The 14,491-nt window shown below is 41.1% G+C and overlaps 1 protein-coding gene across 2 annotated transcripts in view; it reads right to left on the reverse strand.

The window, feature by feature from the left end:
- The window catches only part of cdh6 (cadherin 6), a 118,757-nt gene that overhangs the window by 61,231 nt on the left and 43,035 nt on the right, over positions 1 to 14,491 (reverse strand). For both annotated transcript variants that reach the window (XM_037788091.1, XM_037788092.1), the window contains exons 3-4: positions 2,028 to 2,322; positions 1,780 to 1,899 (exon numbers count right to left, since the gene is read on the reverse strand). In XM_037788091.1, the coding sequence (XP_037644019.1) occupies positions 1,780 to 1,899; positions 2,028 to 2,322 (415 nt within the window). The remainder of the gene's footprint in view (positions 1 to 1,779; positions 1,900 to 2,027; positions 2,323 to 14,491) is intronic.

Genomic DNA, 14,491 nt, shown 5'->3' on the forward strand with positions numbered 1-14,491 from the left:
GCTAATAAAGGCAGGGTAAAACATTACCTTATTTATCATAGGTCAAACGATAAATTGAGTTTAATGCACATTTCACCTTACTGTCAAATTAGCTCTATACTATACTCTACTTGCTATTTTACAAACTGTTTACACCTCTGTGTATATATATATATATATATATATTTATTACTTTCATCACGTATATTCATACTACATCCTGTTTACATTCAGCTTATCCATTTGAAATACTGCCCTCCACACATTTAGATTTACATTACTTATTTTATATTTATGTATGTTAATATCTAAGCCCTATATTTGAACTTGCACTATTTTATGTTTTTGTTTCTCATTTTGCTTTTACTTGTGTGATGTATCCCTTTTTTAATGAGCATTGTTAAAGGGTACCCGAGACCCAAGATTTTCATTGCCAACGACCGATTGCTGTCATTTTTGTGCAGATGACGAATAAAGAAACTTGAAAGTTGAATTCCAACAGTGTCATGCTCACCGCTCTCTTACTTTCAGGAATACTGTTTTCATGCTCTATTGGTTTCAGGTTTACTTTTCCATTTTTTAATCATAGTTGAGCTGCTGTCAATAAAGCTTCCTGCAAGTTTTTCTTATTAATGTGTGCTGAGTTTCAGTGACGGTAACTTAACAACAGTTCTAAAGCTAGCTAGCTAGTTTGCTAGTTAGCTAGCATGATAAATGAAAAGTGGAAATAATTATTGAATGAAAACAGTATTTGATATATATTTATAAAATAGGGGACATTAGAAACTCGAATGGCACTCGGAGAGAGCAAGCCTCCACCAAGGTGCCTGACTTTAAAAACAGATCACAGCTCACAGCTGGCTGTACCGTGAGGTGGTCGTCTTATTAATAACATGGTGTGTTTCAGTGTAACGTGTCGGCGGATGCCTCTCTCATTCAGCAGCCTTGTTATGTCTGTATAACGTTACACTACGTTGTCTCTCATCCCGTCATCTACCGCTTTTTTCTTTCTCACCGCGGACAGCCAGCAGCTTCCACCGCACCTCGATGTCTCGCCACACATCCACACACGTATCTCTCTGCTCTCAGAAGGATGAAGGCAGGGTCATGCATCATCAAGGCGTCATCAGTTACACTGCGCATGTGTTGTTCCCTGTAGTTTTAACGCTCAGGCTGATCGGAATTCATAAAATAATTCCTGAATCCGGATCATGATCACCAAAATGTAATGGATTGTTCATTGTGCTACACTCCACCTCTCCAAAAAATTTCATTCAAATCCATCGCAAACTTTTGGAGCAATCCTGCTAACAGACAGACAAACAGACAAACCAACGCTGGTGAAAACATAAAGTAATATGAGCCTGTTTCAAATAAAGGCCTGGTTCTCTCTATAGTAAGGGTAAATGGACTTTGAATATACAGGAGATTCATCAAAGTGAGTTTTTTCTTATGGCCAATTAACAAAACACCTGGACGAGACAATGCATTCTCTTGGATGAACTGGTTGGACCTTTAACTAATAACATCGTGCAGTCTTAGCAGCATATTCTATTTGTTTACGGTTTGTAATAAGGCATGCATCCTGTCCTGAAGTGTTTGGACACTTTGTTTTCAGATGAATTAAAAAGTTACAAGTCTTTAGACCTCTGAGGTTTATGTCTCTCTGCATCTTTATGAGCTACTGAGTTGTCTTGTGGTGGTGGTGCATCTGAATGCCTTTGATTTTCTTACTGGAGGTGATAAGCATTATCTACAATACAGGGAGTGGGATTCAAAAGATGATTCTGCCAGACATACCTGTGTTTGGGTCCACAGAGAAGTACGGGTGTCCCTGGCTGATGCTGTAGACCAGTTTGGCACTGCTCCCGTACATACCATCGTCAGCATCTGTAGCTGTCACCTGGATCACCGATGTACCTGAGAGATGCACATTGACATGGCTATCACTGACGAATATCACAAGATCTGGGTTGTCCCTATGATGCTATGATGGGAAGAACAATCAAAAACCATCCTAACTGTCGTCCAGTCAGAGTCGTCCTTACCGATATCGGACCTCTCCGGCACACTGCCGGTGTAAACTTCTTTGCCGAACTGAGGCTCGTTATCGTTGATGTCGTGTAGTTTGACGGTGAACTCGGTCTCCGGCTCCAGCTTTAGACCCGTCCTTTTGTTGACCACGGTGGCTTTGAGGATATAAAACGCCTTCTCCTCGCGATCCAGGCGGCGAGTGGCGTGCAGGTCGCCATTATTCTCATCAATGACAAAGACGGTGCCGGCCCCCTCGCCGGACAGAACGTACTTGACTATGCCGTTGCCGTAGTCCTGGTCCGACTGGAGCTGCAGAGGGTCACACGCAGAGGAAAGTGTTAAAATTATCATCCTCTGAATAACATGTTACATAATAAAGCTTCAACATAGTTCAACATATACAGACTTCAGTCCTGATCTGATCTATAAACTCGTTTTTTTTCTTGCACATGTACCTGCCACCACAGTATATTGTTTTGGAAGGGCTTCCAAGTAATGGCAGTGCCTTTTATTATAGATATAAATATATCAGTGTTCCCTTTATTTACACAGCTAAAGATTTAAATACACCTAGTGATGGCTGGAAAAAGATGTTCCTGTTGTTTCTATTGTTCCTGCAACACCAAAATGTTCCTTGTGAATGCTGCGGAGGTGCAATATAATGTTCTTCATGTATTTGGAATGACTGAGCCCATTCATTATCGATTTAGTTTTACTTTATTGTACTTTTCTTGTCCTTTATGTATAAGTAATAGGACCAATTCTGGGAGAGGAGATTTTGGGAATAGTAACAATTTCAGTAATATGAGAAAAATGTCATGCTATTTTATAATATTATTGCACTTATTCTGACTCAATCCCACAAACACCGTCCTGCTGCCACTAATGAGTAGGCGGTCCTTCAATGTGGCCCAGGACACATTCTGCTGAAAGAATGCGGCCCAGACCACCTCTGAATGTGGTCTGAGCGATCGGATCTCAATGCGTCTTGATTGCGTTCACACCTGTACTTAGAGCTGTCCACTTGGGATCAGATCACCCAGGACGAATGTTAATACCAGGTGTGAACAAGGACTATATACGGTAATATTACAAATGATCATGCACCTATTACAACTACTGCTACCCTGAGCAGTTCAATAGCATTCTACTTCCTCAGTAGACAGTATAAAGACCACAGTGTTTTAGCCTCATCAGGGTCACATCACTTTGTTTAAATATAAACTGTCCAATGTAGTTTCCTTCCAGGTATGGACAGAGCTTACTGATACATGGTACATGGATGGAGGGGAAAAGAGGATGGACAGGCCAGTGGATGATGGTGACAGGCTTATATAAGACAGAACACAAGATAAGAGCAAAGACGGGAAACACAAAAGAAAGACCAAGAGTCAGCTCAAGACTGAGAAACAAAACAAAAAACCTTCTGAAGCAAAAAAACGCGGCTGCAAATGAAGAGAGAGCAGCAGACAGCCAGAGTTTGTGTTGTGCCTGAAGGAGTAAACATCTATCGGATCTGCTGTGAGATCTGCTGCTTTTTACTCCGATACCTGCAGCAATAACCCGGCTGCTTCTCTCTCGCCTCTTGTCTTTGTCTGTATCTCTCGACCTCAAGTGGCTCGCTGTTCACCTTTCATCCCTTCATCCCCGCTTCACGCCTTCAGGCCAGGTGTTGGGGTGAAGCCTTTGATTGTACGTGTATGTGAGTGTGTGTGTGTGTGTGAGCTATTATAGCTGCTACTTTTCCAACTACCTGTGGAAGGTGTGAGCTACTGACAAACACTGGCTTAGGGTAGCTTCATGTAAAAGTCTAAAATTGAGTCATACAATATTTTCCAGAGGTGTGGACTCAAGTCACATGACTTGGACTCCAGTCAGACTCAAGTCACAAATTTGATGACCTCAGACTACTTGAAAAAAAGAAAAGAAAAAAGACTTGCAACTCCACTTGGACCATCAGTGACTCGTGACTTCACTTGGACTTGAGCCTTTTGAATTGAAAATACCTGACACCTCCCCCAAACACAAATATTAAAAAGAATGTTATTATAAAAAGTGTGTCCACGAAGACGATCAACTGCCCGGTACTGGAGTTAACTCCAACAGCTTTGTACAACTCTTTATTTTTGGTGAATATCATTGGGACTTACATTTCATTATCTATACCCTTAACACTAAAATCATGAAGAACTAAGGTTGCGTTACTGAGTGCCAGTTGGCGCCAGTTTTTCTGTTGATGAAATGGCATTACATTTGGTGAAGAATCTTGTCAGTCTTGACTTGGGACTTGAATGCAAAGACTTGAGACTTACTCGTGACTTGCAAATGTGTGAATAGAGCCGATCACTGTCAGGAGAATTCAAAGCGAGTGAGTGGGCGTTTTGATGACATTCCTATCACGCGCCTGGTGCAAAACCAGAAGAAAACAAACATCCGAGGGTGAAGAAGAAGGGTCGTTTACACGAAGGCACCAATGAAAATGTCTAACTAGAGAGACGACGAGATTCTTTAACTTCTGGCTCTATCTATCTGCCGTGGAGAGGAGGTTGTGTCGCTCTGGCTCTATCTATCTGCCGTGGAGAGGAGGTTGTGTTGCTCTGGCTCTACCTAGCTGGCATGAAGAGGAGGTCATGTTGCTCTGGCTCTACCTATCTGGCATGGATAGGAGGTCATGTTGCTCGGGCACTATCTGTTTGGCGTGGAGAGGAGGTTGTGTTGCTCTGGCTCTATCTGTTTGGATCCACCTTCTCACATATGTTCACATTATATGTATTATTTTTTGTCATGTGGATTGTCTATGTTATATTTTCATTATGTTGTTACTCTGTACACACGACATCTATTGCACGTCTGTCCATCCTGGAAGGAGGATCCGTCTTCTGTTGCTCTTCCTGAGGTTTCTGACATTTTTTTCCCTGTTAAAAGGTTTTTTTTGGTTAAGTTTTTCCTTATCCGATGAGAGGGTTGCACTGTAAAGGACAGAGGGTGTTGTATCCTGTACAGATTGTAAAACCCCCCGAGGCAAATTTGTGATTTGTGATTTTGGGCTATACAAATAAAATTGACTTGACTTGACTTCTGTCGGTAAGGGCCAAAATCATCAGACAAATTTAAGGAATGGCAAGAGACTCGGTTGATTATGACCAAATTACGAATCGACTACATGACCGTGGTGTAATCCACGTCATGTCCTGCCTCCTGCATGCTCTAGACAGGCGCCACCCCTCGCCCAAAAGCAAGTATTTCCAGTAGGTGAGAACGTGTCTTACACAGACAATCTCCTGTTGTGTGTTACATGTGTGAAAGGCAAACTGATTCCCTGGACATTGTCCGGATTTCATGAGAAAAAGGCTTAAATTTCATTTTGATTAAATTCCACACAACTATACATACTGTATGTTTCAGGGTCCTATTGTTGTGAATCAATGAACAGGTGCAGGCAGCCTGGTCGTGACCAAGAGATTCTCTAGAATTTCGAGACCCAGACGTGTGAGTGTGATGCAGTTAACTGTGAGACTGTTGCACGGGGCGTTGCCATGTACTCAGCGTTCCTGCTGCCGTGGACTATTTGCTGCTGTTGTTTGGTATGTGTCATTTCATAGGCAGAGTGGAAAACTTGAGGACAATGCAGCAAAAATATAAAAGCAGAGCTACAAAAAGATAGAAACAAAAACAAAAGCCACACACGCATGATCAAACATGTCATTGTGCTTGTTGTTATTAACCAGCAGTCTGAATACCAGAAACTGGAGCTCTGAGATCAGCCAGCCTGCTCGCTGACTCACCTCAGTTACTAACCAGCAGCTGTGCCTCCAACAGTGCTTCAGCTCTGACAACAGCCACTACTTGCTCGGGTAGGCTAATTATCATTTCAGATAATCTGATCATGATTATCATTTACAGAAATGACTGGATGGCTGAATACTGGCTGTAAAGTATTGTTGTTGTTAAGTTAGCATGCAAGTGATATGAATGAATGAATGTCACTAATATAACAGGCGGCTGTGGCTCAGAGGTAGAGCGGGTCGGCTACTAATCGGAAGATTGACGGTTTGATCCCCGGCTCCTCCGGTCCACATGTCGAAGTGTCCTTGTTTTGTAATTTACGCTAGCGACATTTGTGACGTGTTTTCTGTACTCATGTTATGTTGTTCCTTTACAAATTCTACTTAGTTTACATACTTATTTTAAGGCCAACCGTGACGTTATTCCTAAATCTAACTAAGTGGTTTTGTTGCCCCCTGCTGGTACTGGGGTGGCTGTGGCTCAGAGGGTAGAGCAGGTCGTCCACCAATCGGAAGGCCGGTGGTTCGATCCATTAGCCATCGGTGTGTGAATGAGTATTTAGATCAGATCCTGATGGGCAGGTTGGCACTTTACATTGCAGCCTCTACCATCAGTGTATGAATGTGTGTGTGAATGGGTGAATGCCGACATGTAGTGTAAAGCACTTTGAGTGGTCGAAAGACTAGAAAAGCGCTCTATAAATGCAAGTCCATTTACCATTTGCTGCACCTTCATACACGCGTGTAATATTCACTCCTCGGCGAGGCAAAACATGACACTGACATGCTATCCTCTGGTGGACAGGTGGGTCTAATACATACTTTGACGTGACACCGGGTTGGATGATCACGATAGATTTAAGATTGGGCACTACTAAAGTCAGTAGGATTCATCCTCTGGGAACCATGGATATCTGTACCAAATTTGAAAAATAACTCATGCTATTGATTGCTATGCTATTTCAAGTGATACATAAACTGATTTTACTCAATAGCCAATCAAAGACCGAAGACTAATCCCACACTTCCATTGAACAGCAACTTTTAAAATGCACACCACCACCACTTCAGGTCTATATTAGCCGTTGCTAAGTGCCAACAGAAATTTTGCTCTACCCTCAGTAGGGGATTTGAGGAGTGATGCCATCCCCCTTGTTAGAAAAATGACCAAAATGCATCCCCCTTGCCAACCCCCCCCCTTCCTCCTTCTCCATCCCCTAGTAGCAGAGAGAGAGCAGGGGCAGAATATGTTAGACTAGTCTGCCTGACTCATTGATCCATTATCTGACTGAGGTTTGTGCAAGTTAGTAGCCTCCGCCGGGCGCAGCTCTCTGTGCCGTGTATTGATAAATCCATGTTGCTGTCTGTGTTGCAGAAGTAGTGACTTTTTCTCTGAGTCTTGCCCTTGTTAAAAATTAACAAATCGCCTGGTGTCTACCCGAGTGCTGAGAACAAAAGCTCAGACCAAACAGGTACTGTCAATAAGACAGTTTTTGGAGCTGTTGAAATGATTTTAGACGTCCTGTCTGCTTCTGGGGTTAAGGCTAGCTACACAGAGATACAAATAACAAGGATTTTCTGTGGATTTGATAACAAACAATCACGTTGGTGTGCTTCCTTAACGTGTTCAATCAGAATAGAGCTGATAATCACAATAAGGGCTTCACCTCTGCTGGAATATAAGAGGACCTTGTTTGTTCTACCAAAGCTCAGTAACAGCCGTCGTTTCTGCAGCAGGGACTGCAGATCATCCAGCAGTAGCTGTACGTTGTATATGTGGAATCACTTTGACCTGACATGGTGAGGACTCTGAAGTTTGTTATGTGGGACTTTGTTAAAAAGAGAAAGCCACAGCATGGGTTGTTATCATAACCAATAACTCAGTGACTGGGTCAGCTTCTCAGCCTTCAAAACTCACTTCCCTGCCCATACCAATGAGCCTTGATGGGAAACAAAACTGCTGACTCACAGCCTCTTCTTAAAAAAAAAAAAAAATCCAAATCTGCAGACTTGGCCTGTTGAAGTTTTGCTGGGTTGTCAATGAGAGGATTTTCCTTTCAACTTAATATATCTGTTCCCACAGAAGTCCTGTTCCTCTGAACCAAAAAAAAAAGAAGCCAAGTCCAAGGTCTGCTTAAGCTACTGATGTAATTACAATGCAGAAACCCTCTGAAATGGAACTAAACTCAGCTGTGCGAAGGAGGACTGCCTGCTCCACATATCTCATAAGTGATCTGACCAACCAGACTGATCTTCTTCACCTTTCTGGGCATTGGTTTTTACTGCACTACAATTCAGTTCCATTCAAAAATGTATTACCATTTCAATGAAACGTTGATCGGAATTTGTCTTGGTGTGTGCTCGGGGCAGACAAAAAACAATTAAACACATACACATCAACAATATAATACAAATACACATCAGCATAGGCAACGAAAACACAGCAACTCTTATTCTAAGCTGATTATACACTAAAGAAAACATACTTATTAATATTATATTCCAATTTCTGACAATACTTCCCCCTAAATGCTACACACTGCTCATTTAATACTACGAAACCTTTTTTCCTGAAGGAAGGGGGACATAATGTGCATTGGCTGGATGAGAGGGGTCAGACCAAGCCCCCAGGAAGAGGTCCGGTCGTTGATCCCAACTTTCGTAGTAGCCAGACTTACATTGGGAAAGAGACGTCTGTAACTCAGCGGATAATTGATTTTGAGATGAACAAACTTCCCAGTACGATCACTCTAATAGCCCTTATTTAAAAAAAAAAGTTTTTAAAGTTGTAAAATGAACTAATAGCCGAATCCAGAGTTATTTCCCTTCCTCAGGTCATGTGAATGAGACCCAGACCGAAGCTGGAGCGCAAGCAGTGATGACGACGTGACGTTGGGACCCTGTGACCGAGTCATGTGACCGAGCGAACGCTACTGCGCAACTGCGCAACTTCCATGTTCCCGAGATCAGGGTACTTTTCCAGACGGAAGTCGAGCCATTTAGGCTTCATCCGCCACCGAGCAACTTTCATACGAATGAACGAGGCCCCGCCTCCAACGCTGTATCCAGTTCTGGTTATACATCCATGGTCTTAATGGCCTTTCTTTCAAACGGATGCCTAAAGTTTGTAATGCAGGTTTTCTGTTGTAAAATGGTAGTCTCCAAGCCCGAGATGAGCTCGGTCCCTGATTTGTAAAATTGGTGTAGTTCCCCTTTAAATGAAGAAGAGTGGTTGACAAATGAATGATGGAAATTAGAGCAGATTTTAGCAACAGTGGCTAAAAAGCCTTGTGAATGGAGTATAATTGCGTGCACGAAACAAATACTGGGCTGCACTGATCTGAAATAAAGTGATTCCTCTAGTGGAGAATAATGATTTTAATAAAATGTACTCTCTGCTCAGGCTGGACATGCTGTTGCGGTGGATGATGGATGATTCTGAGAGAACAACTCAACCACTCTAAACTGAATTTTGTACAACTCTGATGAGACTGAGGGGATAATTAGACTCTTCCACACTTGCACCACATTTCAAAGCAAAAAGCTATTTTTTTTCCTCGGGGTCTTCCTGGCTCACTGCTGATAACCCCCACCACTCACACACATACACACACACACACACACACACACAATACAGCGTTGCAAATGAGCAGTGGAGGGATGGGTCACACTCCATCTGCCTGTGTCACTGAGTCAAACATCTAGATGATGTTTTGTGTCCTCAGAAACCATGTTACCACCAATGTTATTTCACATAATCCCCTATTTCCAATAGTCCATAGTTTCCCCTGCCACCTTTGAGAGGGATTATTTAGGAGAATTCAGATGTTATTTATTTTTTTTGACTTAGCTGGTGCTAGCGTTCACATTATTCATAACCTTATTGATTAGCTTCCTTTGGTAACCTACGTCACTGAAAGCAGAAAGAGCACAAGTGGAAAAGGCCGCAGATGGAGTCGACCTTTAAAGGGTCAATTCGCCAACGTGAGGAAAAACGTTTTCTCATTGCTTCTCATTTATAAATCTTTTAAGACATATACCTCTGAAACTTCTGCTGCAAAAGAGGTGAGGGAATTTGAATTTGTCCTGCTCAAAGCATCACAAATGTACATTTGAAAAACTCAGTGAGTATGTTTCAGTTTGTCCTGGTTTCCTGGTGATCATATTCAGGATATTGTGTTTATATTATTATCTCTGTACACATGACTGTAGTAGTATTCTCTGATTGTCTGCAGTGGTGCAGGTGCGTCGTCATCTCCAAATCATTTCAAATCAATGTCCGTGTCACTGTTTGTGTACCAACTGAGTCCCCTCAGCAGCTAAGGATGAACTCAGCTTGCTTCCTGGCTGCGTGGACTCGGCTGTATTTACCGGTCTGCTGGGTTTAGCTTCTCCGTCACCAGTAATGGAAGACAAGTGTGCCAATAAAAGTTTTTTGGGGGCATTTTTGCGTTTACTTGATAGTAGTCGAGGGAGAGTTGACAGAAAAGGGGGCCGCCAGCTTCTTTTAGAGAACTCCAGGTAGAATTCTATTTTCTCAAAGCCAGGAATAAAATACTTCGGATACATACAGAAATTGAAAGTACATCTATGATAAGCAACAAAATTCATTATTGACTTTTGTCATTCTTGACGACACCATACCAACTCAAGGTCCTCTTTCTAGCTTATATATACATACAAGAATCTGGCGATACGATACGTATCATGATACAGGGGTTTCAATTCAATATATTGAGATGTATTGCAGTACTGTAAGTATGGCGATATATTGTGATTTTTTTAATCACATTTTTGGAAAACTGTCAGTATAAAGAACACACCACCATTATGCATAAAATCTCAGTAAAAAAAAGTTTACTTTTTTTATGCAATCAGAACAGTGGGATCTGCATCTGCATTTATCACAGTCCCTGTAACATCCAACATCACTACTGCGAGAGGGCACATACACTGAGAGGGTGCATCTCTCTGCCAATGAAATAAAGTATTGACTGAGTTCCTCTTTGCATGTAAACTATTAATAAAAAACGATAGTGTTTTGGAGAATCGATACCGTATCACAAAAAATAATATCGCGATATTCGATTTTTCGAACAATGTGTAAAGAAGATGCACATCAGAGGGGATTTCGAAGTAGGTGGCCAACTGGAAAATAAGTAGATATACGCAGGTGCGTATGACCGCGTAAAAACCTGCAACCATCACAGGCAAAGAACCTTTTGAGCTAAACGTTACCTAATACTAGCTTGCCATATCCTCAGACCTCCACCATAGATTACGAATGAATCTTGAAACACCAATGCAGCCACATGTTGCAAAATGACTTCATTACTCTAGCTCGTGTGACGGCCCTCTCTGTGTTTGGATCCTCTGCTGTGTCTGTGCCTTCCCTCCCTCCAGGGCTGCAGACCTGACTAGAGTGTAATCTGTGGCATGAGACACACCTGGGCCTGGTGTGCTCCGTGCAGCAGTCTGTGGTTGGCAGATCTCCTCTCACACCATACCGCTGTGTCTTGCTTTTTGGTTCTTTTTCCCTGTTTTTACAGCACAACACCCATTCAGCACATTTTCACACATCTACACTACTGACTGGGCAGATTCCTCCCATGCATTCTTTTGACTCATACTTTTCGGTTAATAAATCCCTTTATGTGTTCAGTTTACCCGTGCGTCTCGACCATTAAATATGCAGGTTGTACAATGAATTGGCAACCACTTGTTGTGAAGGGAATGTAATGGAACAGGGGAAGGAGAATGTGACATCTAGTGGCTGAATGTTATAAATGTTATCAATAGCAGTTTATAGTATTTTGTCAAACACTGATGACATTTTAATGAAGCAAATATGGTCAGACAACAATTATTAGACACAACATACCAGCTATTCTAATCACCATTCACCATTCTACAAAACCACGACTCACACTTCCAATGTAACAGTTTACATCCAGGACATTGTAGTTATTTGTCAGTCCATCCATTTCCTGTACAATACATCATATACCTTGACATTATATACATATGGTTTTACTGGTAGTACTTTACTGTATTTCCTTTGGGTGTATTAGTTATATTATTCATAAAATAGGTTATACGGGTCTGATATTTTAACACATCACATGACCACACAGATCAATTCATTCAGCACATCACGCCAAGCCTATTTCATTGATAACAATATTATATATGTGTGTATATATATATATATATATAAAATCATAATGCTATCAGTCAAATTCATCTCTAACTTTGTTTATTGTGCGTTTTGTCTGTTTTTTTTGGCAAATTAATTACACTCCGAGTGTAGGGAGGTGGAGAAACAGTAAATATAACATCTGTAAACATGACTGCAAATATCAAATTATTCTGGAGGCGCTGGATTATTTACATGATATTATCATATGTGTATTATTAACATGATATCAATATTTCATTTTTAAATATCACAGTTATCAATACCGGTATATCAGGACGTCCCTAAATGGAAAATAACATCACTATTGACTATCGCTTCTGTATGAAATATTGGCCCAATCCCAAAGTCCACACTCACAGACTCAGAGACTTTGAGACATGTTCCCACAAAGTCCGTGAGGGTTCAGGGGTGTCCCAGTGTCCAATCCGCTCGTCCTTGAGGGCTCTCTCGCAGACATTTGAGCCCTTTATGAACACTTTCCGTAAGTCCACATTTCTGCAGACTTTGCCTGAGGGAGTTACCCACAATTCATAGCGTTGTGACGTTAAACAAAAAGGACATGGGTGTTCAGCCAGCCATATTTAAATTTACACAGAAACTTTAACATTAAGGATTTTATATGGAACATAAAAACACATGAAATCAGAGGAATGCAGCATTAGACTATATTACGCATCTGGTTTATTCATTAGACTATATTACACATCTGGTTTATTCATTAGACTATATTGCACATCTGGTTTATTCATTAGACTATATTACACATCTGGTTTATTCATTAGACTATATTACACATCTGGTTTATTCATTAGACTATATTACACATCTGGTTTATTCATTAGACTATATTACACATTTGGTTTATTCATTAGACAATAATACACATCTGGTTTATTAATTAGACTATAATACACATCTGGTTTATTCATTAGACTATATTACACATCTGGTTTATTCATTAGACTATATTACACATCTGGTTTATTCATTAGACTATATTACACATCTGGTTTATTCATTAGACTATATTACACACCTGGTTTATTCATTAGACTATATTATACACCTGGTTTATTCATTAGACTGTATTACACACCTGGTTTATTCATTAGACTTTATTACACATCTGGTTTATTCATTAGACTATATTACACACCTGGTTTATTCATTAGACTTTATTACACATCTGGTTTATTCATTAGACTATATTACACATCTGGTGTATTCATTAGACTATATTACACATCCGTAACTTTATTACACATCTGGTTCATTCATTAGACTATATTACACATCTGGTTTATTCATTAGACTATATTACACACCTGGTTTATTCATTAGACTATGTTACACACCTGGTTTATCGATTAGACTATATTACACACCTGGTTTATTCATTTGACTATATTACACATCTGCTTTATTCATTAGACTACTTCTTTTCATTTTGCTTCATGAAGTTTGACAAAAACAAGTAAATACATTTTTTGACAGTTACCTCTAGTCTTGTAAGTCAAGAGCCTGGAAGACGTTCAAATAGGCAGTACAAAAACGTAAAATAAAAACCCACAATTGGCGTCGTCAAGGTAACGTGATATGTCATCGCAAAGTGCTGTTCCATTCATATTTATACCTTTTCAAGCCCTTGCAGCCTCTCACACTCAACCATTTACCAGGTGATGTCAGTCAAGTCCCTGAGGCTTCAGGACTGAAGGCCTTCGGGGGGACATTGGGATTGGGCCATTCTGCTTTAAGCGAGTGTCTAATAGTGAGGAAATTGTCCTAAATGTCGCTGTTTCTACTCAGCTGTGAATGGAAACTCAGCTTATGTCTTTACTTCCTTAAGTCGACCTGCAACGTTTCACCTTTTCACTCTCTACTTCTCAGCACACTCTCTTTCTGCTGCCCCTCACTTCTTTGTCTTCTTATAGCTGGTTTTGTTCTCTTGTTTCTTTCCCATTGTGCTTTTGTTCTACCTGTCCTCCTCTTCTCAACTTGTCTTTTAACAACACATTCTCTGTGTATATTCCTACACAAACCTACATTTCCTCTGTTTCTTCCTTTCTTCCCTCATTTCCTTTGCTCCCCTCCCTTTCCTCCCTCCCCCTCACACTCTCTGCCCTTCTTTCCCTTCCTCCCTCTCTCTCCTTTTGATCCTCGCTGCCTTTTCTCTCCAGCAGTGTTCAGTCTGATTTGATCTGTCAGTCTGCAGGGCTGCAACACCTCCGTGCTTTCACCTAACACGAGTTGACGAAGCCTGCGGACATTTCACCACAGCACATTTCCAGAGCAGAGCATGCTCATCCTTATGTGTCCCGGATCGCTGTCTCTGCTACCATATCTCATCCATACTATCACCCTCATGCTGACAATGGTACCACATTGATTTTGCACCACCGAATTACTTTTTCTGCTCATTGCTGTTTCTAACTTTTATTCTAACAGTGGTCCTTACTGTGGTGGTAAGATTCAGGGTTACACACACTTGGACTTT

Source organism: Sebastes umbrosus, chromosome 12 (assembly GCF_015220745.1).
Source record: "Sebastes umbrosus isolate fSebUmb1 chromosome 12, fSebUmb1.pri, whole genome shotgun sequence".
In the NCBI taxonomy this organism is placed as follows: domain Eukaryota; kingdom Metazoa; phylum Chordata; class Actinopteri; order Perciformes; family Sebastidae; genus Sebastes; species Sebastes umbrosus.